The sequence below is a fragment of the Nematolebias whitei genome, chromosome 5, assembly GCF_014905685.2.
Source record: "Nematolebias whitei isolate Nwh7 chromosome 5, NemWhi1, whole genome shotgun sequence".
In the NCBI taxonomy this organism is placed as follows: Eukaryota; Metazoa; Chordata; class Actinopteri; order Cyprinodontiformes; family Rivulidae; genus Nematolebias; species Nematolebias whitei.
In genome coordinates, this window is record NC_056502.1 from 18,225,306 (window position 1) to 18,252,092 (window position 26,787).

General features: G+C 38.5%; 1 protein-coding gene across 1 annotated transcript in view; it reads left to right on the forward strand.

The window, feature by feature from the left end:
* Positions 1–7,549: 7,549 nt before the first annotated feature.
* atp8b2 (ATPase phospholipid transporting 8B2) overlaps positions 7,550–26,787 on the forward strand; it is a 33,395-nt gene continuing 14,157 nt past the window's right edge. Inside the window, exons 1-19 of the mRNA XM_037676640.1 lie at positions 7,550–7,656; positions 9,162–9,178; positions 13,872–13,930; positions 14,034–14,147; positions 17,032–17,130; positions 17,208–17,269; positions 17,378–17,450; positions 18,705–18,775; positions 18,869–18,948; positions 19,664–19,822; positions 19,900–19,988; positions 20,181–20,377; positions 21,153–21,273; positions 22,822–22,909; positions 23,080–23,295; positions 23,391–23,579; positions 25,007–25,122; positions 25,358–25,522; positions 26,682–26,787. Of these exons, the coding sequence (XP_037532568.1) occupies positions 7,550–7,656; positions 9,162–9,178; positions 13,872–13,930; positions 14,034–14,147; positions 17,032–17,130; positions 17,208–17,269; positions 17,378–17,450; positions 18,705–18,775; positions 18,869–18,948; positions 19,664–19,822; positions 19,900–19,988; positions 20,181–20,377; positions 21,153–21,273; positions 22,822–22,909; positions 23,080–23,295; positions 23,391–23,579; positions 25,007–25,122; positions 25,358–25,522; positions 26,682–26,787 (2,128 nt within the window). The remainder of the gene's footprint in view (positions 7,657–9,161; positions 9,179–13,871; positions 13,931–14,033; positions 14,148–17,031; positions 17,131–17,207; positions 17,270–17,377; positions 17,451–18,704; positions 18,776–18,868; positions 18,949–19,663; positions 19,823–19,899; positions 19,989–20,180; positions 20,378–21,152; positions 21,274–22,821; positions 22,910–23,079; positions 23,296–23,390; positions 23,580–25,006; positions 25,123–25,357; positions 25,523–26,681) is intronic.

The following is a 26,787-nucleotide window of genomic DNA, read 5'->3' on the forward strand; positions in this document are numbered from 1 at the left end:
CCACGAAAGGGGTTATTATTATTATTATTTTTTTCAGTTTACCCTAGTTTATCCCTCATGTCTCCGAACAGCTTAAGAGGTTCACTAGGGTTTCACAAGGTGCCAGATGGACCTCTGAAAAAGAGGGAGCGAGGGGTGTGATAACTGAACAGCCGATGAGCAGAGAGAAGTGAAAGAACAAAGCACTCTTCACTCTGTTGTATCTATCTACAGTGGCTGTAATTTAGTGAGAACAAGGTGATGGGATTTCTCAAAAACATGAGAGAAAATTGCATATCTTGTTGACTTTCAGCTATTTGTCCTGAAAAATCATTTAGTTTCTGCAGTTTGTGTCATTTTGCATTCAGCTCTTTTGAGGTCAGTGCAGAGATTGTTGATTTAGACATTACTAAAGTTGCAAAAAAAGCTTTCTTAATTTTTACTCGTTTTTAATAGATGTCTTCTTACAGATTTTGCCCTTTGAAGCAGAACAGAAAAAAAAAAAACTTACTTTTATCTGTACAGCTCACCTTTGTTCAGCTTGCGGGCTTAATGCAATTTATAGGAGTTTCTGACAGGGGATGACTTCTAGATAGTTAGATTTATACAAGTATTATTTCACTTAGAGCTTTTATTAAAACTTCCTGTATAGTTTTGCTCCTAAGCAATGGATTTGGTTTGCTTTTTGAGCCAAATTACAGATCCTTCTCCAGCTGTTTCCAGCTCTCAGATTGAACGCTGCAGTTCCTGTTATTTGATAATCACATTACATCCTGGGAATAGCTTATTAAAACACCTGGCTGTCTTCAGACAGTCTTCTCTTGTGTATAAGGCGTAAGTATTTTTGCTTTCAGATTGCTAGTTGCTTAAAGTTTTTGATAAATCAGTTAGTGTCCCCATGATGTTATGAACTAAAACCACTTTGAAAGTCTAAACATTGCTTTATCACTCTTTTATTTTTACTCTACTAGTATAAAATAGTAAAGATGTATTTCCAAAGATGATTAAATGGATCATTAATCCTCTTCATTTACTGTAGTTCGAGAAAAATGATCCAAAGTTGTAAAAAAGGGAGGTAAGGAATGAGCATGTTAAACAAAAGGAGAGACTGTATTACAGGGGAAAAAAGGCGAAACTGGAAACAGTAGCCGAAAGCTAATCGGTCCAACTTGCGCAGAGAAAGACAGAGCAGGTCTGTCTTAAAAATATTGATTTGATGCTTGCTGTCTTTAGCCCCTGTCTGCTGTACAGTGAGTGTCTTGTAGTATGAAGTATTAAACCCAAGAGAAAGATAGTTAATACTTCCTGTCTGCATCACTGTCTGTCACCCTCGACCCCCAGCTCTAACTGAGAAAACACAGTGAGTGAATAAAATAGTAACAAGTCACCTTGACTAGAAGAGAAGTAAATCCATCTTACCTGACTGACAGAAGCTTTTCTGTCAGTGCTTTTTAAACACTATAGGTCTGTTCCTTTTTTCTTTTTACATGCTCTTGTTTGGGTCCCACCCTAATAAACATCAAATTTCATTCAGCTGCTATTCACAAAACTATATTAATATTTAAACAAAAACTTGCAGCTACTTTAAAGGATTTGTTCAGTTGTTTTGGTTTTATATCATGGATGGCTGTTCTTTATTTTTGTATCAAAATCTCACCTACAATTTGTCCAAAGCTTTTGACACAAGTGAAACCACATTTGCCCTGTCTTCTTTGCTTTGGCTCTCTGTTCCTTTTAGATTTAATTTTAAGGTCTTATTGGTTTTATATCTTTGAACTGGCTCTCCCCAAATTTATTTTGTGTTCTTTTGCAAGGCAACTTCCAGTGTTTACATTGGATGAGATGGCGCCAGTGTGCGGCTTGCTGTTGGTCTTTCTTGTCTGTCAGCATTTTGAAACTGTAATTCATGCCTTCATAAGCACTCGGCTGGATTATTGTACTGCTCTTGGGAGTTAATGGTTTCTTTGTTACTCACTTCTAAAGAGTACAAATTGCATCTGCACATCTTTTACTTCACATACAACTCGTATTAGACAGTGCACGTCACAGCTAGGACTTCAGTGGTATCCTACCTGACTAAATTCACCTCTTAATACCAAAATTATGATGTCACAGCTATAGAAACCATCATTATTTCTCTATAACAGGGTGTTGAATCACAAAATTATTTTATATCCCGAGCATCAATCTTTAATGCTTTCTACTACTAAAGCATAAACTGAATTAAACACACCAACAATTTTCAGTCAGGTCATCTGGGCAGTTTCTTATTTTGCGCTGAAACGTTTCACCTTCCATCCAGAAGGCTTCATCAGTCAAGGAAACACACAACACAAAACTGATTCTTTACCCAACAGCTTACTCCAAAGTGGAACAAACCAGTTATGTTGGTGCTAAGATGGTTTGTTCCACTTTGGAGTAAGCTGTTGGGGAAGAATCAGTTTTGTGTTGTGTGTTTCCTTGACTGATGAAGCCAAGAAACTGTCCAGATGACCTGACTGAAAATTGTTGGATTGTATACCTGGATTATTGAGCATGAACTTTGTTGGTTTTGAAACAGTTTGACATGACTGTCGACAAGGAAGAGGGCCAGCACCGGAGGAGGGGGAGTGCCAAAGACACCATCTTATCACCAACATAACTGGTTTGTTCCACTTTGGAGTAAACTGTTGTGTTGTGTGTTTCCTTGACTGATGAAGCCTTCTGGATGGAAGATGAAACGTTTCAGCGCAAAAAAAAAGAAACTGTCCAGATGACCTGATTGAAAATTGTTGGATTGTATACCTGGATTATTGAACATGGACTTTTTTGAATTAAACACAGTTCAGCCAACAATTAAGTCTCATTTTGCTTCATCCACAGCAGGCATCATCTGTAGCAGAAGCTTCAACACATGAACCGGATAAATAGCACAATTACAGTCACCACAGGCTCATGAGGTTTCACTCCTGAAATTTTTCAGCTGTAACCCTAAAAGTTTAGTCCGAAACGTGGGGTCAGATTAAATAAAAATTACTATGGTAAAATTAAAAAAAGTTAATAAAATAAATTTTACTCACCCAAAGTACTGAATGTTTGAACACTAAATCCACCCTTTCCGTTTCAGCTACAGCTTTAGGTCCCTTTCTGTTACCACGGAGGCTAATGTAAAAATTCAAATCTGTCCAGTCGTTTTTCTGGCATACATTTTGAGCTGACTCCAGACATGACGTCCATCTGCTGCATTCCCAACAACACAAACTGCATTGCTTCTCAGAGGCTTTGAGCTACGAGTCATTTTCATATTTGTCTATTTGAAAGTGGCAGATAAACTCTCTGGCCATCCAGCCAATGATATGAAAATGGCAACATCTTCATGCTAGGTGGCCCCAGTGTTGCCAACTCTAAATCTGATTGGTTAAAGCAGTCTATTTAACCACTGTGTTGTGTCGCAGGTGATAATCAGGCATGCCATGGGAATTTATCCAATTACACTTAATAGGTCAAAAAAGTTAGTTGCTGCAAAGGATTTGGCGTTGTTGAGTGTCTGTGCCTGTGTTGTGTTGGCTAAGCAATTTAAACTCTATTACTTATAGAAGGTGACAGTGTGTAGGGCAATAAGAAGATGATAGTGGTGGTAAACTGGACCCTAGACAAAATTCTTGGTTAGGAACCTGTACAACTCAACAGCAGTCAAAGGTCATCCAGGAACTAACTGAACTGATACAAGACCTTAGTTTAAAGCTAAGCTTTGCTGAACTACAGTATCTTGGGGCAGTTTTTGGATGACTTCTGCCAGTTTCCCATGCTCCCAAACAGCTATTTCAATGTTGCTCCAATTTTCCTCAACATATCAAGTAAGCAGAACTTTTCAAGCATGACTACTATGAAAACTGAAAACAGAGAGAGAGACTGAGAGCTGTTGAGAAAGAGCTTCATGTGCGCCTCTCTTCAATTCCTGCCTGGATATCAGCTTTGTGCTCTTGTCAACAGGCCCACTGAGTAAATTGATAATTTACTGCATATTGTCATGATATGTGCTGTATTAGACTACGGTGTGTCATTTTGTAACTTTTTTGATTAATCATATGCTGCTGGGGTTGTTTGATGTAAAAAAGTGCTGTGGCTCAAAAAAGGTAAAAGAAACAACAACACTGGGTTAAAGCAACAGTCTTGTTACCATCCATCTATCATCTTATAACCGTTTCTTCCTTTTCAAGTCCCGGGGGTCACTGGTGCCCATATCCAGCCATCACTGTGCGAGAGGCGGGGGACACCCAGAACAGGTTGCAAGTCCATCACAGGGACACATAGAAACAAACGAGACAGACAACCATTCACTCTCACTCACAGCTAGTGACAATTTAGTTACCAGTCAGTCTAACATGCATGTTTTTGGTCTGTGGGAGGAAGCAGGAGTACCTGGAGAAAACCCACGCATGCACGGAGAGAACATGCAAACTCCACACAGATTTATTTTTAAGCTAATGAACTAATGATTCTGGAGCCAATTTATTTTACCATTGCAACACATGAAAATGTGTTGATGTGGGATGTTTGAAACACAATTGTATAATTGTTGCACAACCTGTACATTTTGGGAGTCATTAAAGAATTGCTGCTGCACCTCGTCTACACCCACTTTACTGAACAGATTCTCCCGAGTGTCCCAAAAACTAAGTGTAAACTCAGAGGGGACCAGGCTTTTGCTGTTGCAGCTCCTAAATTATAAAAAGACCTCCCCTTGCACATTAGGCAGCGCTCGTCTCTCACTTTTTTAAAACACTTTTCTTGTCTTTGGCTTTTGACACCAGGTGAGATGTTTTTATTCTGTATCATGTTGCTTTCATTCAGTATGTCCTCTATTTATTACTTTACACAGCGCTTGGGTCTTTTGTGGTTGTTCTAAAGTGCTTTATTAATAAAGTTGGACCGAATAGGATCTCAAGTCCTGAACCTTTTAACCTTGCACACTTCTGAGAGGTCACTGATGTTAGGTGAGCCGATGCTCCTGAATGTAGCGAAGAGCAGACTAACCCATACAGGAGACCTCATCGTCACCCCATTAAAAAAGTTTTTACTCTTTGGCATTGGAGTCAGACTGAGTTTTATGTTTCTGTTCTTTGTTCAACACATGTGCTTTTGAATAAACTTTAACATAAAAAATACAGGAAAGGAGATGCTGTGCAGCTGCTTCGTGACTCTTTTCTATTCACTCAAGGAAACTGAATGGATCTGACCGAAGCCTCTGGTCTCCAGACAGACGGATGCAGCTCTCTGCTGAATATAATTTCCTCATTATGGCTCAAACAGACCAGAGGTGCTCTGCTGTATGTGTGTGTCCTGTTTTGCAGTGGTTTGAACGCTCAGCAGATTTTCAGTTTGTTTTTCACAGCCTCGAGCTGAAAAAAAGGACATTTGAAAGTAAATGCATCACCTGTTTGATGACACTTTAACACAAAGAGATTGTGCCACTTTCAACACTTTGTTTTAATCAAAAACATGTTTTTTTGTGTTTAACATTTCACTTTTCTCTCCTCCTGCTCTGTTTTAAATCAGCTCTTTCTGTCCCTCAGCAGGCAGTCTCATGGGCCTACGCAAAAGGACACCGTCAGAGTGGAGATGTTCAGAAAGAGGCCTCCTCCAGGTCAGCAACTCATATTAAACGCATTCATTTTCTGTGTATTTAACTGTTCTTATTTTTTTTATTTTTTTTTTTTATGATATGTGGCTCAGGCTGCTTAATGGAGATTCAAAGATTTAAAAAAGGTGTTTCTTGTGCAGAAAAGCTCACAAAGACAAACTTTTTAATCTCTTTTAGGGGAGTCACTAAGAGTGTATACAAATCCATCCATCCATTATCTTTACCTGCTTCTTTCTTTTCGGGTCACGGGGGTCACTGGTGCCTATATCCAGCGGTCACTGTGTGGGGGACACTCTGAACAGGTCTCCAGTCCATCACAGGGACACATAGAAACAAATGAGACAAACATCCATTCACTCTCTCACTCACACCTAGAGACAATTTAGAGTTATCAATCAGTCTAATATGCATGTTTTTAGTCTGTGGGAGGAAACCAGAATACCCAGAGAAAACCCACTTATGCACAAAGTGAATAGGCAAACTCCACCCACAAAAGTCCCTGGCCGAGATTTGATCCTGCGACCTTCTTGCTGAGAAGCAACAGCTTTACCAACTGAGCCACTGTGCTGTCTGAGACTGAAGGTGAAACGGTACATTTATTTACAATATTTACAGTATTTACTGGGGCTGGACTCAGGAGGAAACGGGTAAGTAAGTATCTGTGGATGCAGAATTAAGATGGTAAGTATTTTTAGGCAGAGAATTTTCTGGAAGGCTTCATATTAACAGAGGAGTCTTACTCAGGTTGTAGATGTTTCGGTTCTAGAGAGGAGGGTAAGAGTCTAGGTTCCAAGAATGTGAGTATGGTAGGTGAGTTTCACAGGTTGGAGAGTGGCAGGTCGGACCAGAATGTTGAGGTGAGTGAGAGATCTTCCCAATTGTAATGTTCGTATGAAAAGGATGACGGGTTGAAGGCAAACCCAGGCTGGAGGACCAAGGTAGGTTCCAAACTTGGAGAACACAAGAAACAGATTCTCATCTGAGAGGAGCACAAGGAAAGCAGGATAAATTCTCAGTATCTTAAATTGCACTAAGAACTCTTGTCTGCTCACTGAACATCATGGAGTAGACAATGTAATGGCCTCGTCCTCTGGCAGCCTTGGTCTTTGAATGCAGCAGGTGGCTCACTAGAGAGATGCTGGAATCTCTACATGCACATCTTCAGCCTCAAACAGACGTCCCTTTTTCACTTTTTATACATCCATTGATGGCAGAACATAATTATGGTGTAGTCTATAAAGTCCATAAAACTTTACGACACTTGATACACACGCATCACTAGACGAAGTGTCACAGACACTTTTTATCACCCCAGCTCCAAGGTCAAGGTCACAAATTAGGGTCAAAGTTACAACAAGGTCTTTTCTTGTCCTGCCGATAACTTCAGGGTGTTCAGGAGCTCTGGCGCCTGTGTGGCCCCGCCCACTTTGACTCACCTTCATCCATCAAACAGGTGGGAAACAGGGGCTGCAGCATATTTTGACTCAAAACCCAAAGTGAATTTTACATCCAAAATGGCGTCTAGTTTCCTTATTCCCGTGACACTCTGATTTTTGAAATCCCTGCAGAGGTGGTTTCCATAGTAACACTGTCGTGGTTACACAATACCCACATCGGATAGTGTTTATGTTGTGGATGAAACTTGATGCAGCTTTAATTGATTGATGAGGTTGCAGAAAAAGGAGCCCTGGTGCTGATGCCTTTGTGCCTCCATGTAGGTGAAGCTTTTGCAACATTTTAATAAACTTCCACAGACATCATGACAGCTTTAGTCAAAACTAAAAGTCTCTGAAATTGATTTCTGACAATAATAATAAAAAAAGACCTCAGCATGCAGAAAACTACAGTTTTGGGAGGGCACAGAGGCAGGCAGGGGCAAAATAATAGTCCTTATGAAGATGTGACATCTGCAGCAAGTCATCTCAGAAAAAATCAAACCTATTTAGGATGGCAGTGCAGAAAGAGCTCCAGGAGCAATGGTTTTCACTCATTCTGCCTTTTCACAGAAAGGAAAAGAGAATTTGTTGGAAGAATGTTGAAAAAGACGCTGACAGGTATGAATTTACCTGGCAACACAGTTTGGACACTTTTTAACTGATTGTTTTCTTCATCAAATTTCTTTCTCATCCCACCTAAATTTTCATCTCCATCCTTCTGCATGTCCACATAACAGACAACCTGTCAGCTTGTATTATAAATATCTGTGTTTATTATTAAAAATAACAAAATAACAGTGAAGCAGCTACTCTTCTTTATACTTCTACTATTAGTTATTTTTATGTCCAGCCTTTCTGTATTTGTGTGTTTCTCTCATGTTAGTTGTTGCCTGCTGAAAGACCTAGGCAGAAGTTAAATATTTTTTACCTATATGTGTCTGTTAGCAAAATATCTTATGAACCACTTAATGAATTTTAATGAAACTTGCAGACAGTAATCATTGGATGTACTTCCACAACTGTTGAACATTTGGACTCAGTCCAATTCAACTTGGCCGCCACAGCTAATCAAGATTAGCAAACACAAAACTGGTTGTAAAGCAGTCAATTTTAAAGTTACTGAGCTAAAATGTGATGTGGTAGTAGCTGAGAGTCATTCTCAACACGTACTCTGAGCGTGACAGCCAGATTTCGCATAACAATACGTTCAAGATATGGCCAGAAAGGCATCCCCATGAGTTCTTAACACAAGATGATCTTAATCTACAACTCTAATGAAAGGCTTTGGGCAATATGCATTTCTTCAAGCAGCACTCAGCCTGTAATTGTGTTAAATTTTCACTGTTAATCTGTGTTTAAGTAAAAGCAGATTTTAATCTGAGTCTGGATTCTGTGTAAATAAGTCTCTGGTGTCTTTTCTCTGCTGCCCGAGACACTGATCAATCCTATAGGCGCCACAGCCTCCACTGCTCTGCTTCGTCTGTACCCTTACTCCTCAGCTTAACCATCACCAATCACACTGGACACACATTTAAACCCCCCCCCCCCCCCCCCCCCGCTCCATTACTCTGTCACCGTGTCACTTCCATTTTTCTCCAGGCAAATATATTACTGGCCATAGTGGACAAAAGAAGGACGTACAGACAAATAAGTTGGCCGTGAGAGGGAGTGCATGTGACTGCAGACAATTCTTTTCACCATAATTAGATCATCTACCGTAAGCAATGATCACGTCTCCTCTGAGTCTGATCTGATTTGGACTACGTTGCAGTCGTTACAATGTTTTCCCATAGCTCAGTCTGACTTGTGTTTGGGCTCATGGCTCCAGCTTCAGTCTCTGTTGATGGAGATATTGTGTCCTGCTGAGCAGTGGCCTGTCCTCTCACACCTCCTGTCATGAGGATAAGAGTATTAAGAAGACAGGAGGAGGGGGGATAACAAAATATGTGCTTTTGGTTTTAAATAAATGCATCAATTTTTCCAAATATGAGATTTTGATGTTGAATAAATATAAGCAATGTAAATACAAACAGGTTTTACAAGTCCTATAAACCCATATGTTTTCCTAATAGAAAATGGTAAACATCAAATGTTTCCATTTTTTGAACCATTTTTTTCTGCAGTGTTGGTGCCTTTACAGGTATGTACACTGTCCATGCCATAGGCACTAATGCAACCCCATATCAACAGAGAGGCATACTCATGAAGTTTGCATTGACAACAGGCTGGATGGTTTCCCTTCTCTTTAGTATGAAGGATGTGATGTCAAAGGTTTCCAAAAACAATTTCAAGTCTTGATTGACCACAGAACTGTTTTACACAATGTCCTATCTGGGCTTGTATTTGAGCTCAAATCGATATGTATTTACACATCATTGTCTTTGTTTTTATGAAAATCCCCCCCGTCCGTGATGACTTTTATAGATTTCTACAGACTTGCAGTGCAGCGAGGTGTCAGTGTCAGGGCTTCTGGTGCCCTTGAAGTTGTCAGAGACATTAAACACTTACTGTGCAGTTTGATAACGATGCTCTTGCATTCAAGCTGAGTTTGTCAGCTTGCACATCATGAACAGACACATTCCTGACGTAAGATGCTTGGAAGGGCTCAGTGCTTACCCAGCACAGGCATTTTGCCCTCCTCACAACCAAAGCTCTGCACGTTCAACAAATCTCCACACGTTCAACAAATCTTCAAACACGATGACCTTCATCCACACAACAAGCAAAGTCGAGAGACAACAGGAAGCGGAGGAGTTTCAGTAGAAAAGATTCTGAATAATATGCTTCTACTATCTGATATCATGCTAATTAGAGTTTAGAAGAAAGAGCAACATGTCACTGCTAGTGGGGTATTGTTTGCACTCAGTTTGACAGTTGAAACTTTTGCTTTTTCCACTAATCTCTTGCTGTGCAGCTGATTTAACACCAGGCAGCTGAAGCCCCCAAACTCTGTTGTTTTATTTGTTTTGTTTGTTTTTGACTCCTCCTTCCAAGCCAGTAAACATTTAAAACAAGAGATTATTACTACATGAGAAGTTTCACATCACGTTTTAGCTCAAAATCTGAAAAATTGACGGAGAATCTTTTTGCTTTTTTAAGGTAAGTTGGCTGTGGTTGCCATCTTGAATTGAGTCGATTCTAAGAGTTGATTCTTAGAGTTGATTCTAAGAGTCGATTCTAAGAGTTGATTCTAAGAGTTGATTCTAAGAGTTGTGGATGTGCATCCAAAAGTGGCGCCTCCGAAAATCTTTTAATGTGGTGGCCATGTGAGGTCCACTGGTGTGTTCTGCTGTGACACAACAAAACCAAAAGTCAGAACAAAATTTGAGGAGATTTGTCATGTTGTTATATTTATCATAATAAATAGTAAAACAGTAGATAGGGAATCACATTCTGATGTTTGCAAGTCTACTTTACTTTTATTTATTTTATAGTTATTAGTATTTGTGTAAAGCACTGTCACTACTCAACTTTTTTGAAGCTTGTCCTCTCCTAAATTTAAATATTTATAAAAAAATATATATATAATGCATATACCACTCAAATGGTTATATGTATGCCGGCCCAAACCTCCATGGGGCCCTAAGCGAAATTTGGTTTGGGGTCCTCTACTTTTGCTCATAATGTGGATTACTGCGATCAACAGTTCACCCACCTAACATAAACTCATTGCAGCTCTGACATCCCTGTTTACATTATCCTACATGTTTAGATCATAGTGGTACTAAAAGTAACAAAATAAAAAAATAAAAACACCAGTATGTAATGTATTTTACAGCAAAAGTGTCATCTGGTTTATTATCTTTGGTTCCAAAGAACTGCAACATTAATGTTCAAAATAATTTGTAGTGCAAGATCAACAACAAACAACAGATAAAATAACTTAGATACATAAAAATAAATTAAATTGAGCAAATAAAATAAAATAAAAAATAAAATATCAAGGAAATAAATAATGTAAATGAACAATTACTTGAAACCACGTAAAATGGTTTAGAAAAATAAATTTAAAGTTGATTAATTAGTTCTTCAAACTATGTAAACGTATGCAATAATTTGCAAAAGCTGAACTTAAAATATTAAATAGAATCATATAAAAAAATCATTACAATAAAAATTTTCAATTCCACTTAGGTGGGGCCCTTGGGCCGGCCCTGTGTATGCTCTTAGGCGTGAATGGTTGTTTGTCTCATTTGGCTCTATGTGTCCATGTGCTGGACTTTTGACCTGTCCAGGGTGTCCCCCACCTCTCACACAATGACGACTGGACATCGGCACCAGTGACCCCTGTGACCCAGAAAGGAAGAAGTGGGTGAACATAATGGATGGATGGATTTATATTTTTAACCTAATTACTCAGAAACATTAATTGTTTCATGTTTAAGGGTTATCGTCACTCTGGTCCACTCTTGATGCCCTGGCATTCAGTGATCACTTTCTTTAAGCAAGTACAGTTTGTCAAGCGAATCATGACATATTTTGGTAACAAGCAGATGCACATGTGCTCAAAGACACAAACAAAAACATTATCATCCACCTTCGCCTTTTTTAAACAAGTGGGTTTATTTTTTTAATGGGTTAAATCAACTGTGACACCACCTCTGTTGCTCTTCATCTCATTTGCCTCAACCAATTTTTCTTACCTTACAACAAAGCGGAGCTTTTTGATTTTCCTTTAGGTGGGCTGTGTTTGTTTGGTGAAGCTCAGAAACAGCAGAGATGTAGGTTTCAGCTGTGTGGGGCCTTTACAATGCTGCAGAAACACAGGAAACCACAGTGCCTTTGTTTATGAGTGAGCCTGTGATGACAGGGTAATGATTCTGTTGTGAGGTGGCCCTTCCTGTAGCACCTCTAAGAAGTATGCTTAAAACTTGTTTCATTTCAGGGCAACAATTTTGATCTTAAACTTTAAGAAATACGTATGCAGACTAGTGTCCACTGCAAACCTGGTGTGTCATTTTATTTAAAAAGTAGCCTACAACAGGAGAACCATTCTGGGGATGAAAGTAGAGGGAAACTCCTACTGTCCTGAGATGAGTGTACAAAAGTACAGTAATGCAGGGTCAGAGAGACTGTGCCAGTCATACTTTACTTAAAGGGATAATCTGGTCATTTTTAAAGTGATGTTCTGACAATTAGATGTCAATTGTTAGTATCTTGCATCGGTCATAGAGCAGTGAGTGTGTTTTATAATGTTCTCAGGCTTATTAAACAACTCTTTAAAAATTATTCCGGTGTGAAAAAAGGTTACATTAACTATTATTAAACTTCTACATTTTTGCACAACACTGTTCATTTTTTGTTGAACAGAACAAAGTCCGTGTTGCTTCACAAACATGTGAGTCCTGAGCATAGACCGTGCCAATGGTGCTGAGAGGTTTCTGAATGGCTAGTTGTGTGGATCAGGTGGACTGATAACATTCAGCAGCCTCTCAGCACCATTAATATAAACACAATCTAGCCATGCTTAGACACACACATTCACATAGTAATGTTGTAACACAGAAACACAGACGTTCAGTTAAGAAAACAGAGACAAACTGAACTGTGTCATTCAAAATGTAGAAGTTTTAATATCAGCTAACGTAGCGTTCTTGCACACCAGAATGTTGTGTTTATTAAATAAAGTTGTTTTATAAGACTAATAATATAAAACAAGCCCTCATTTGGCTAGTTATTAGCATAGCCTGGATGAAGACTTTTGCCTCTTTCTTTAGTCTGAGGTCTGTGACTGACGTCACAGCTGATGCCTATTTGTTCAAAAATAACCAAAAATGTAATGTGTGGTTTTTTTGTGTCTTTCTGTACAAAAGACAGTTCAGATCTTTAGAAGAGGGGTTCTTTGGAAATGTTGTGACCATTGATTATTTTACCTGTTAAAGGTAGCTCTTGGAAGGACCTTTGTTTGAAGAACTAGTGAGTTTAGTTCTTACAAGACTGACGAGCTAACGGCTAGTCTGAGTGAGGCTAAAAACAAAGTACCCTAATTTCCGGTCTATAGAGCATACTTGACTAAAAGCAGCGTGCACTCAATTTAAAATAAAACACAGTTTTGTACATAAATATGCCACAGGTGCCCACATTTTAACATCAGAAACTGTACACAGCTCCTAATCAAATGTAGAACTCTAGTGTGCAGTAAAATGTTCTTTGAGTGTAGGTCGCTTGTTAACCTGTCAAAATGAAATGCAAAAAAGAAAAAATAACAAAACACAAATTATGTGACCAAGGTGTGACAAAGCTACCGGTAAATGTTTTTGGAAGCAGGATGCTTGTTAGTGCATAAAATATATATATATATTATAAATTACCGTAAATGTTATTTAAAAATACAGTACATAAATTAGCTGCGGTGTCCAAAGCATGTGAAAAAGTAGCAGCTTATACACCAGAAATTATAGTAGATTGCTGCTGCATTCAAACAGTGTCAGTCTTCAGTATTTCATAGTGTTTTATACAAACTTTATTTTATAAACCCTTACACCATCAGTTTTGTATTACATGATTATTTCAGCAGATACAGTACATAATGATTGTTCTGCTGGAAGTGCTACAGCTGTTTGCTGCTGTTTGTGCTTGCAAGCATCCAGGGAATTACTGTATATGTAAATAATTGTGCAAAGCAACATTTATGCTGATTTTTACATAAAATAGAGTGTTTATATGAAACATTAGGAAACATTTTTGGTCTTGGCTGCAATCCAACTAACCATCAGTTTGTCAACTTGGTCAAAATTAAACTTTTCTTTATTCAAACTGAAGTCATTTAAAAAAAAACTTTATAATTATACGTGTTATATAAGCACTGATTTTGTATCTTTGTGTTTCTACAGAGGAGGAGAGAAAGGTCAAAGCCAACGATAGGGAGTACAATGAAAGGTTTCAGTATGCGGTGAGAATAAATAAAGCTGTTGTAAATATATTTTTCCAAAACGTGGATGCTGTCATCATAGTATTGTTTTGTTTGTTTGCTTGTTTTTTCCTTCTGGTTTTAGAGTAACTGCATCATGACATCCAAGTACAACATCCTCACATTTCTGCCTGTCAACCTGTTTGAACAGTTCCAGGAAGTAGCCAACACTTACTTCCTTTTCCTGCTCATACTGCAGGTGAGGTGTGTGTGTGTGTGTGTGTGTGTGTGTGTGTGCGTGCATGCGTGCGTGCGTGTGTGGAGTGGGGTGGGGTGGGTGTAGGAAACTCTGTGCCACTGTGTTAACTCATCACTCAGTTATGCAAATGAAAAATCTGAAAGAAGGATTCAGTGTAAACAAATAAAAAACGTGTCTCGATGAAGTTTATATTACTGACATAGTTGATTATTTTACATTTTCTTTGTGAACAAGAACTAATTCTAAAATATATATATATATTCCTAAATATCCTGTGAAAACTCTTTAGTGTTTACCTTGAATTGTGTGGTTGACATTTCTCTTGCTGCCATATTGCTGTATTTAAAACGTCAGTCCTGTCTTCGTCTGTTCATTCTCATTCATCATAATGAATACTTTATATTAAACTGATTACATTCACTGGGTGATGCTGCAGTGTATAAATATCCTCATCCAAAAAACTGTGGGAAAAAAACGGAGGTGACATGGTGCTTCATATCACCTCAGACATCTCAAAGTGCAAATCCAGGTAAGGAACATTCCTTTTCACAAATCATTTCTAGATCCTACAACAATCGTATTTACTAAGTTGAAGCAAATAAATTCCACAGTAAGATATATAGCTGTGGTTCATCAGAACATGCGCTTGATTGCTCAACTGACGCCAGTTTATGGCTCAAGTTTTTAATTTCTCTTTTTGTACATGTTTTCTAACCACTGCCACTTATTCAACTTGTGAGCTACAAAGACATAAAATGCATCAAAATGTTCTCCTGCTTGTCAGGTTTCATGGTGTGTAAATATCTAAACTTAGACTCTTATACTTCTTGATATAGCACTGTCTGAATTATCCCATGCAGATCTAGATAGCATATTAGCTCTAATTATTTTATTTGGTGAGCATTGTTTTTAAACCAATGTTACAGCTCAGAAATATACATTATGTCACAAAGCTTTGGTATTTATATTGTATGTATCTCCCTCTGTCTCACTCACACACATAAAGCTAGCTAAATGTGTACGTTTTGGTAACTTACAAACATTTTGTAAAATGATTATTGCATTGCTGCAGTAATGTTACATTAACTGTAATATTGGTTTCTAGTTATCTTTCAGGCATTATGGACTGTTACACATTTTACAGGTGAAACAGCACACACACAAGGGTTGTCCACGTGCCTGCAGACCCGTGTGAGTCTGAGGGTGAAGATATAATGACGGGGATGACAAGTGCAATTGTGGGAGTTCCTATTTCACTTCTGTCCTGAGGTGAGGCCTGAGATGGCGCCAAATGTCCACACCTGCAAACATTCTCCTTGATTTAGCACCAAGCCTATAAAAGACTTCTGATGACTTCTCCTCGCCGCTGGAGCATTACCTGCCAGTGCGTACCTCCTGTGACTTACCTGTTCCTGGACTCCTCCGCGAAACCCTGGAAATCTCCTTGTGGCCTCCTCAGCTGTCTTCCTGGTTCTCCTCGTGACAGCAATGTGGAAATGTGAATACTGTTTGCATCACTATTCTTAAACCTTCCATAAATTTCTGTTTAAAGTAAATAACTCAGTATCATGCGTTGTATTTGAAATTAATAAATGTATTTAAGTTAAAAAAAATGTCATTTTGATCAAATCTAATCTTTGTGATGTTTTTATATGAAAAAAATCAAAAGTTTTTTGCAGAAATTAAATCCTTTCATGGTCTGAATAACCCTGAACAGGCACGTAAACCAGCTGGCCGACCTACATATCTGCTTCCTGCATGAGTAACCTAAATATGAAACCTGTCATGTTGCTAAATGATGAGGCAGGAACACAACTTTACCAACAAAGATTTTTTTCGAGTGCATTTTTAAGTGTAAAAGTCAAAGAAGTAAACTCATTTGAATCGCTGAAAATATAACAATAGTTTGAAAGCGAGCTTGATAGGTCACATATGTTTTTTATGTAGTTTTTTTAGACTTGTAAACAAATTGTCAAACAATATTTAAAGCCAACACCGATTAGACACACAAAGTTGATAAGAGAAGGATGAGTTTTGTTGGTATAAAGTTGTTTCTCCTGAATTTGAATTCAAGATATGAACAAGTGCACCACATGCACCAATGTTAGATATTTTTTACTTTTAAAACGAGTTACCTCTGCTTGTCAGACTGACCCCCTCCCTCTCAGTTTTCAAATCCCATAAAAAAAAAAAACATTACTATTCAGTAGCTTTCAACACCAGAGGATCTGTGTTTTGAACCTGTACGGTCCACACTGGTTTAACGTCATGTTTATTATCTGCATCGTTTTTATGTCTATAGTCTGATTTACTTCATTCTGTATTTTGCTTTGTGTGGTACCTGTTGTTCTGTCTGTACAGCACTTTGGTTGGCCTTGTCGCTGTTTTAAGTGCTCTATAAATAAAATGGTATGGTATGGTAATCACAATGAAATTTCTGTTTATACATTTTATGAAATAAATTAATCAAAATGCTACAATATGATGTGCTGCTGTAAAGAGAACTTAGTCATGTGTTTAGCGTTTTTACACTGAAACTGAAAAATCTGAGTGGTGGATGTGAAACTAAACCTTTCCCTCAGGACTCAGTGCAGCCCTTTGTGATGTTTGTTGCTTAATTTGTTTTGTTCGCCTCACTATAATACACTGTATTGACATGCTTCATTTAATATCATGTAAAAATAGGAAATTACGATCAGAAACTCAGGAAATTATTATGTATCTCGGTCACAAATCAATTAAGAAAAACAAAAAACTAATGTCTTCTAATGCGCTTCTCTTCCTTATCATAAGAAACTGTCTGCAGTGAAGCTTCCTGTGTCTGTGTGTCTTTGTTGAAACAAATCTGATTCACATTTTCGTCTGCACATCTTTATTTTTATAGTTGATACCTCAGATTTCCTCCCTCTCCTGGTTCACAACCATTGTGCCTTTGGCTCTGGTGCTGAGCATCACTGCAGTAAAAGATGCCACAGATGACTATGTGAGCATGTGTTTCACACTCAAGCACATAAAGACTGTGTATCTGAAACAAGAGCCTTACGCTTTCGTCTCCCGCAGTTTCGCCACAAGAGCGACAGCCAGGTGAACAATCGTCAGTCTCAGGTCCTCATCCGAGGCTCGTAAGTCCTCACAGCTGAGCAGACACGTCCTGCCGCTTCTTCTGATTCATAACGTATATGTTTTTATTTACAAGGTGCCTCAGGTCCCAATATGGTTTGTCTTTGCAGACTGCAGAATGAAAAGTGGATGAATGTAAAAGTGGGTGACATCATTAAACTGGAGAACAAGCAGTTTGTTGCAGTAAGTGCACAAAAAACATCTGTCAACTGTCACCAAACATTCAGTTTAGATTTAAGTATTATAGATTAAAATAAATAGCACTAACATATTACATCCTTAGAGCAAGCTGAAAAAAATTTGTGTGAATTCTACTTCAACATTCACACTACAGTACTTTTTTTTTTTTTTTTTTACATTTCCAAATATTTTTTGTGATCTAACTATTTCTGCAGGTTTACTGCAATTTAGCAATTTTTAGATCAAGAATTGTTCTTGTTTTTACAATTTATTTCACGTGCTTTACCAAGATTTTGTTTGTTTGTTTTTATGTTCTTTTTCTACTATTTCATGTACAGCATTTTTTTGCTAACAACAGTTTTTTTAAATGTGCTATTTAAATACATTTAATGAAATTTGATACATGTATTCAGATGTTTTAAATCATTTAACAACATTGTTCTACTGGAATCTGTTTCAGTATACCAGCTTTATTTTTGTCTGTTACTTTTGATGACAACACATAGCACCTTTTTTAATATCTAGCTACTGTTAGGTTAAATTTAGCTTCTAGCTTGCATTTTGCTATGTTTAGCTTCTAGCTACTCTTTTGCTACTTTTAAAGTTAAGCTATAGTTTAGCTACATTAGGTTTTAGTTAGGCTTTGCTACTTTTAGCCAGTGGTTTGCTACTTTTGGCTTCTAGCTACTGTTTTGCTACTTTTAAAGTTAAGCTATGGTTTAGCTACATTAGGTTTTAGTTAGGCTTTGCTACTTTTAGCCAGTGGTTTGCTACTTTTAGCTTCTAGCTACTGTTTTGCTACTTTTAAAGTTAAGCTATAGTTTAGCTACATTAGGTTTTAGTTAGGCTTTGCTACTTTTAGCCAGTGGTTTGCTACTTTTAACTTCTAGCTACTGTTTTGCTACTTTTAAAGTTAAGCTATGGTTTAGCTACATTAGGGTTTAGTTAGCCTTTGCTACTTTTAGCCAGTGGTTTGATACTTTTAGGTGATTTTTGCTATATTGAACTTTTAGTTAGGCATGCTACTTTTAGCTTCTGTTTGCTACTTTTAGCTGGCATTTTATCCTTTGCGTTTAGCCAGTGTTGTACTTCTTTTAGCTTTAAAAACTCACTTTCTGCCTTTTCTGCAGTCTTTTAGAACGTAGCTTTTTGTATTTGACCCACATGAGATCATTTTGTTGTAACGTCTTTGATCTGAGCTTTTAGCAGTTCGGCTGTGTCCTGCAGTGTTTGCTGACATCAGCTGTGTGTTTTCAGGCTGACGTCCTCCTGTTGTCGAGCAGCGAACCTCACGGTCTGTGTTACATTGAGACTGCTGAGTTAGACGGGTCAGAAAACACACAAACATCTAAAGTTCTTAATAAAAAGTTATAGAAATGTGCATCTAAATAACTGTTGTTGTTTTTTCCATTAACTTGCAGAGAAACCAACATGAAGGTGCGTCAGTCTGTATCGGTGACAGCTGAGCTTGGTGACCCAAACAATTTGGCAGCATTTAACGGTGAGGTCTGAGGACAAGCTCATTTCCTCTGTGTCCTTCTCATATTTGATATAGATGATGATAGGTTCCAGTGTGTACTCAGTATGTAAGACAAATGTTTTCCACCTTCGCTCTGACACATGAATAATAAAGAAGGCGCACAAAGCGTTCACACTTTCTGTCCTTCTCTGCCACCACTAAATGACAACCTCATCATCACCCACCAGAGAAAGAGCTTTGAGTCAGCAGAGTTCGCCCACACTCTCCTCACCTGCCCAGAAAAATGCATTACAGCAGCAAATCTGCCCACACTTTGCCTCATATCATCTTACAAACAGACTGTGTTTGCATGACAGGATGATAAATGCCACCGCTCAGGAAATACTCGTTTGAGACCAATTAGATCTGGAGATCATTCAATGGTCTACAATTGAAGTTTGTGTGTATTTTGTTTTTATTATATGCCTGTCTCTGCCTCTGTCCATCCGTTTATCCATGAACTTCCTCTTGTCCGCTCAAGATAATTTAACAAAACTTCATATACACGTGCAGTGTTGTGTACACTTTTAATCATCCCAGCTCTAAGGTCAAGGTCACAAATTAAGGTCAAAGTTCAAATAAGGTCTTTGCTTGTCCAAGCCATTGCTATAGATTGCGGTTTTGATTTATAATAGTTTGTCGACGGGAGTATAATGTGTCGTATGTGGTACTCTTTTTGTGCCTGTGTTTTGTGCAGGTGAGGTGGTGTGTGAGCCTCCCAACAACAAGCTGGATCGTTTTTGTGGAACTCTGTATTGGCGAGACAAAAAGTACCCCCTGACCAATCAGAACATGCTGCTCCGAGGCTGTGTCCTCCGCAACACAGAGGCCTGCTACGGCCTGGTCATCTTTGCAGGTGGGTGTGTGTGTGTCCTTGGCAGAGTGTGTATTGCAGGTGTGTATTGACTCATCGCAGTTCTGTTTCTGTCCCAGGCCCAGATACCAAACTAATGCAGAACAGCGGCCGTACCAAGTTTAAACGTACGAGCATCGATCGTTTGATGAACACTCTGGTCCTCTGGGTGAGACCATCTCACTTTCATGGCTCTGAACTATTCCAGGACGTGATCTCAGTGGCTTAAATTTAGTTTCATCCTGTATTCTAGTAACACACGCTACACCGATTTGAGCAGCACCAACCAATATTTGTATTAACATTTGGTCAACCTTTTCTTGCCTACTCTTCCTTTACTATTTTTGTGCATTTCTGTTAGATCTTTGGTTTCCTGTTCTGCATGGGTGTGATCTTGGCTGTGGGGAACGCAGTGTGGGAGAAAGAGGTGGGGTCTTTGTTCCAGAGCTACCTGCCCTGGGACCCTCCTGTGGACAACTTCCTGTTCTCAGCCTTCCTCTCATTTTGGTCCTATGTCATCATTCTGAACACAGTGGTGCCCATCTCTCTGTATGTCAGGTAAGGAGAAGTGCAATGAATCACAAAAATAAATCTGTGTTTAGGAGAGACAAATAAGGCAAGATTCAAACATTTATTTGGAGTAATTTATTGATGATTTATTACAAACGACTCCACTGATGTAACTCCGTGCTCTCCTGGGTATAGCCATTCTCAAAATCATAATAACATTGTTCAAATTATTAAAACCCTATGTTTGATAAAGAGTTTAAAAGACAAATAAGATGTTAAACGTGTTTTCTGAAACCTAACATATTCACCGTGTTGCTGTTCACATTTTAATAAACGTAGCTGTGGTTTCCTGTTATTTTTAAAGACAAATATGTTCCCATTTTCTCACGATGCAGGAGTTCATCTGCTCAGCAGTCTGATGCCACTTTTTTCACATTTTTTATTTCAAGACACGTCAGTGTTTTTAGGAGGTGACGTTCAGCTATAAAGTTATTTTCTGAAACACAGACTCGTTTGTAGTCTGGGATTGTTTTGCTGAACGTAAGGCGTTTTTGGTGCAAATTATCACAAATGGGCAAATATCCATATTTATTGCTAACACCTTTGGTCATTCACAAAAAAGAACTGATAAAGAAACTGCTGGTTTTGTGACATGATGTCACATTGTCACTTTTAACACTTATTGATCAAATCAAACACTTTAACCTTAAGTGTTTCAATACCATTTTTTTGAGCACATAAATATCACATTTTCAATCCACAGAAAAACTCTTGATGTTTTATATAAATATGTGTTGATATATGTCATCTTCTGCTGCGTCAGTGTGGAGGTGATCCGGTTGGGACACAGCTACTTCATTAACTGGGACCAGCACATGTTCTGCTCACAGTGTAACACAGCAGCCGAGGCCAGAACCACCACTCTGAATGAAGAACTGGGCCAGGTGGGCACTTGCATCGTGTGTGTTTAGGTGATAATCTATGGGTGCTGAATGACAGTCTGCGGGGCTTAATTTGTAAAGCGATCGATGCCGGAACACAAATAATGTTATAAATAATATTTGCACTAAAGTAGATGTGATTTCCTGCATTTGAGTGTATTTTAACAGGTTGTTAAACATCTTTGTTTACCTACATTTGTAAGCACTCTGCTTCTGTCAATCATCCTCGCTGTTGTTTTTGACAAATTAGCGCCGTCGTTTTGATATGTAATGTGAATAATCAAACATTTCTATTGTATTTTTAAAAAATAATAAAAAAATTATTAATGACCCACTTAAACCGTCAAACTGATTTGCAATTTTGTTTTGCTGTTTAATTATATTTTTGATTTTTTTAAATAAAATTTCATGATGACTTTGGACTTTTAGGGGCAGAGATTTTTTTAAAGGTAGAGGCAAAAATGCTTACTTGAAAAGGCACGTATGTGATATTGTAAGTGGCTGTTGTGTTTAAAATGAGTGTTTATGTAATCCAATATAAGTTTAATTCATTCAAAGCACTCATATTTGTTCATAACTTTATTATTACTGGTCGTAAGCGTGAGAGTTACCGGATCCAAGCAAACAGTTGCTAGAACATCCATCCATCCATCCATTTTCTTTACCCACTTATTCCATTTTGGGTCACGGGGGTCGCCGGTGCCCATGTCCAGCAATCACTGTGCGAGGGGCGGGGTACACCCTGGACGGGTCGCAAGTCCATCACAGGGCCACATAGAGACAAACGAGACAAACAACCATTCACTCTCTCACTCACACCTAGGGACAATTTAGAGTTACCAATCAGCCTAACATGCATGTTTTTGGTCTGTGGGAGGAAACCGGAGTACCCGGAGAAAACCCACGCATGCACGGAGAGAACATGCAAACTCCACCCAGAAAGGCCCCTGGACCGGGGTTTGAACCAGGGACCTGCTCGCTGAGAGGCAGCAGCTCTACCAGTTGCTAGAACACACCCTGTCAAAATAAGAGAGTTCCCAGATCCTGTTCTGGCAGGATCTGGCTCAAATTAAGCCTCAACAGTCTGTAGTTGTTCACTTCATTATTCATTCTTTGAAATATACCAGTTGCACTTTTCAATAGTTAAACATTTTCTTCTGAATCAAATTAATAAAAGGAGCACTTTCTTTCTTTTTTTTTTTTTTTTTTTTACCGCAGATGCAAAACGAGTTTGTAGATTAAAAGAATGCTTAGTTTGGAATGCACCCTTGGATTATTATGTAAAGTTAGGTCACTGTATCAAATCTAGTTTGATTAATTTAACATCTTAAATCTTTAAAAATATCTAGTAATCAGAGTTTTTGAGTTCTTCATTTGTTTGTTTTGCTTCAAAGCAGCCAGACTTTCTTGTGCTTTTGGGGGTTTATCCACAGCACATTATGCTGTTAATGATTAGGTACAAAGACTAGACTGAAAAATATTGAAAAGCAGCAGAATTCAAGTTTTTGCACAGTACTGTACCCTTTATGTGACGTTAAACTGTTTATTTAGGTTGAATACATCTTTAGTGACAAGACAGGAACTCTCACTCAGAACATCATGAGCTTCAATAAGTGCTCCATCAATGGACAAACCTACGGTAAAGAATAAAGAGAAACTAAATCACCAGATGTTCACGCATCGTTATGTTGTACGTTAGCTGTCCTTTGTTTTCCTGCCAGGTGAAGGAACAGATCAAATTGGAAAACAGCCCAAGGTTGAATTTTTTAATTACTAATAATAAAACATCTGAACACATGTTTTTATACATACATATAGTTTATTATATATTATCATTTCCCCCTCCTCTCTTGTTTTGTCTTCAGAGGCTGGACTTCACCACTTTTAACCCCCTGGCAGACCCAGATTTCTGTTTTTATGACGACAAGCTGCTGGAGTCAGTGAAAATGGGCGACCTGAGCGCTCACGAGTTTTTCCGCCTGCTTTCTCTCTGTCACACTGTGATGAGTGAGGAGAAGAGCGAAGGTGAGCTACACAACCAGGCAGCCATCTGTCGGACAATAACACCAATAATGTATTATATATCATGTTATTATTGTTCCTGGTGTCCGTCTGCGCAGGAGAGCTGGTTTATAAAGCCCAGTCTCCAGATGAGGGAGCTCTGGTGACGGCAGCTCGAAACTTCGGCTTCGTGTTTCGCTCCCGAACGCCCGGGACGATTACAACCACAGAGATTGGCCAAACCGTCACCTACTCGCTGCTTGCCATCCTGGACTTCAACAACATTCGCAAAAGGATGTCTGTTATAGGTGTGAGGACATTATTTGTTTAAATTTTAAATGGAGAAAATGTGCAGTGTGACTCCGAAATACCCACTTTTCCAAAGTAAAAGGGAACTTGGGTGGTAAATTAAATGCAGCTTTATTTAATTTTGTCAACAAAGACAAAACAGATAAGAGCAAGTGCAACTGTAAACATAAAGAAATACACAATCAAACGTGTCACCTCAGGTAAAGAAATAAAAAAGATTTACAAATATTACGAGTCAAAATATTAAATGCACTTATTGAGAATGCATGAAAACTGGCCAAAAAAAATGGAAGAAACTAAATTTTCACAGTAGTTTTCTCATTTTGATGGTTAATGTGTCCTTAAAATAAAAATTGTGAGCTAAATTTGTGACCAGATGCCAACTATCATGTGCGTGTTTACCTAGAAAAGTGCTAAAGCGACTAAAAACAAGTTACACATTAAACTTACTGCTCGTATTTGTTTACCTACGCAGACGTAAGGCCAACGTAATGGAACTCAAGCTTCCACGTAGTTTTAGTTGATTCAAACGAGAGTTTTGTTTACATTAAATGCACACTTGCATTTCTGAATTCTCATAAAAACCTCTGGACAGCTACTGGAGTGAACCCTTTTAAAAGGCACCATTTGATATAGTTCAGGATTAGTTTTTTGTTAGATTTCATAGTTTGCAATGAGTATGTTTAAAGCTAATTTATAGAAGAGTAATTGAGCTTTTTATTGTGAACACTATTCTTACAGTTTTAGTCATTTAGACACTGTCAAAACAAGTTTTTTTTTCTTTTTTGACTTATCTGTGTGTTTTATTTTCCTGAGGCAGGAGTTAAAACAGGAACTGACCTGGTGTGGGATTTTCACAATGACGGTGTTGTCAGTTTCAAAATGGGCTGAGCTTGGGTTAGTTTTGACCCTGATTATTGATCACGGTAGATCAGAATGTCTTCAGGTCAAAACCAGCTAACCAATGCTAAAGCTTCAAAAAGCAGCCACTGCCGAAAGAGTGATTCCTTATTTCAAAAAGGTACAGGACATGTAAAGGTTATGGGGCACACTGTTCTTCACTCTGCAGCAGCTGTAATAGTGTAACAACTAAAAATACAATTTCCCTTTTATTGAACAAAAATATCAGATGTGTATTTAAATTAATTAATTATTATTATTATTCACATCATTTGGGGACCTTTGAGTTTTTTCCTGTTTGTCCTGTAAGCGTCTGAAAAGTGAGCAGGTAAAACCTTTACCTGAGTTGCAGCTGCAGTGTAACATTCGGCCTCGAGTTCACACGTGTGCATCTTACCAACAGCCCATATGAAAGATGAAATGTGTTTTATCAGCTTGGAAAAAGGACTAAATCTTTTGAAAGTGCTGCAAAATTTCTCTGGCTTTATGGCCATTTTGATTGTTTCTCTCTGTGTATCTCTTTTAGTTCGAAACCCAGAAGGAAGGATCCGTCTTTACTGTAAAGGAGCCGACACTGTGCTGTTAGAAAGACTCCACCCCTCCAACCTGGAACTGATGACCATCACCTCAGACCACCTTAATGTAAGAAACGATCACTAGCTTATGACATAGTGCATGGAGCTGCAGTGCCATCTAGTGTATCATCACTCTGATCATTTTCTTTTCAATTTCACCTAAAATGCATACGGGATGCATATTTTATCACCAGTGGTTAAATATGAACCTTTATGAATATTTAAATGTTAATTATCTTCATCTCAGAGTGCACACACCAGGTATGTTTTGTACATGTTTCTGTGTGTGTTTTGGGATTTAGGAGTATGGAGCAGATGGGTTGCGGACCCTCGCCCTGGCCTTCAGGGACCTTTCTGAGGACGAGTGGGAGGTCTGGTCAGAGAGCCAGCGTCTTGCTGACAAAGCCACGGACTACAGGGAGGACAGACTTGCAGCGGTTTATGACAAGATAGAACAAGACATGATGGTGAGTCCCAAAACAAAATTAAATAATTACTAGCTTAAACGTGTTACCTAGACCCTAACTGTTCTGGGATGATTCTTTACAATAGCTTAACATTTTATTTGAAATTTGCCTTTTTTAATTGATTTTTTTAAGGTTGTTTGCTTTTAAGACCTTGTTAAGTTTGCTGCTATTGTTGAAATTGAAAAAAAAAATACATCTACGTTCTTGGGTTTATGTGCATGGATTGTTGCAGAGATGGATTTTTATCATTTTGAACGTGGCCAGGACTAATTTGTCATCTGTAAAAATGAGGGGGAAGAAGAAGTGTTTAGTTGTGGTCCTGTTAAAGCCGTCCAATCTAATGATGATGCAGGGATTAAACTGATGCTGCTTTCCACCAATAAAGAGAACCAGAGCCACAGTTTGACCCAATCAGAGCAGAGCAGGGCGGGGCCTGCTGTCTGGTTCACATTGAACCTGAGTGAGCAGCAGTGACAAACTGCTCACCTGCAGCAAACCAAGGAGAACGCACCGCTACCCTAAGAGAACTACCCGCCCCTTCATGAAGGTGATGACATGTAATAAATTAATCAACGTCTACGTATTAAACATACGTTTTTGCACATGACCAGTTCACAGCAGCCAGGGAAGATACCAGAACTGATAAACCATCACCTCCTCCTTCCACACTGCTCCTTGACGTCCCGGGACTTTTGTATCTAAAATCTAACTTTGTATTAAACATTAATGTGTTCAGAGTGTCGTCATCGTTGTACAGGCATGTGCAACCTGCACACATGACCAAACTCCGGGTCCGAGAGAGAGACAGAGACGTGCACCACCGCAGGAGCATTCAGCCTGTTGAGTTTCTCTCACAGCGAGAGAAACTGTTTCTGCTACTTTTGTTTTTCTAAATAAATATTAGCACTAAAAGATGAATATTTATATGCCCCAGATTATAGTAGAGATGTGATAAATGTAATTCAGTAAATGATCAAATATGAAAAATAAATGGTATTAAATGACTACATGAGCCAAAATAATGTAAATATAATCCCTTTGAATGAAATAATAATTTTAGGGAAGAACTCTGTCAGTCTGGGAAAAAAAAAACAATCTCTTGGGGTAGAAAAAAATTGTCAAAATATTTTTTTCTGCTTTAATCCATATATGTGTCCAGCTTCTTGGTGCCACAGCTATAGAGGACAAGCTGCAGGAAGGTGTCCCAGAAACCATCGCTCTCCTCACTCTGGCCAACATTAAGATCTGGGTTCTCACTGGAGACA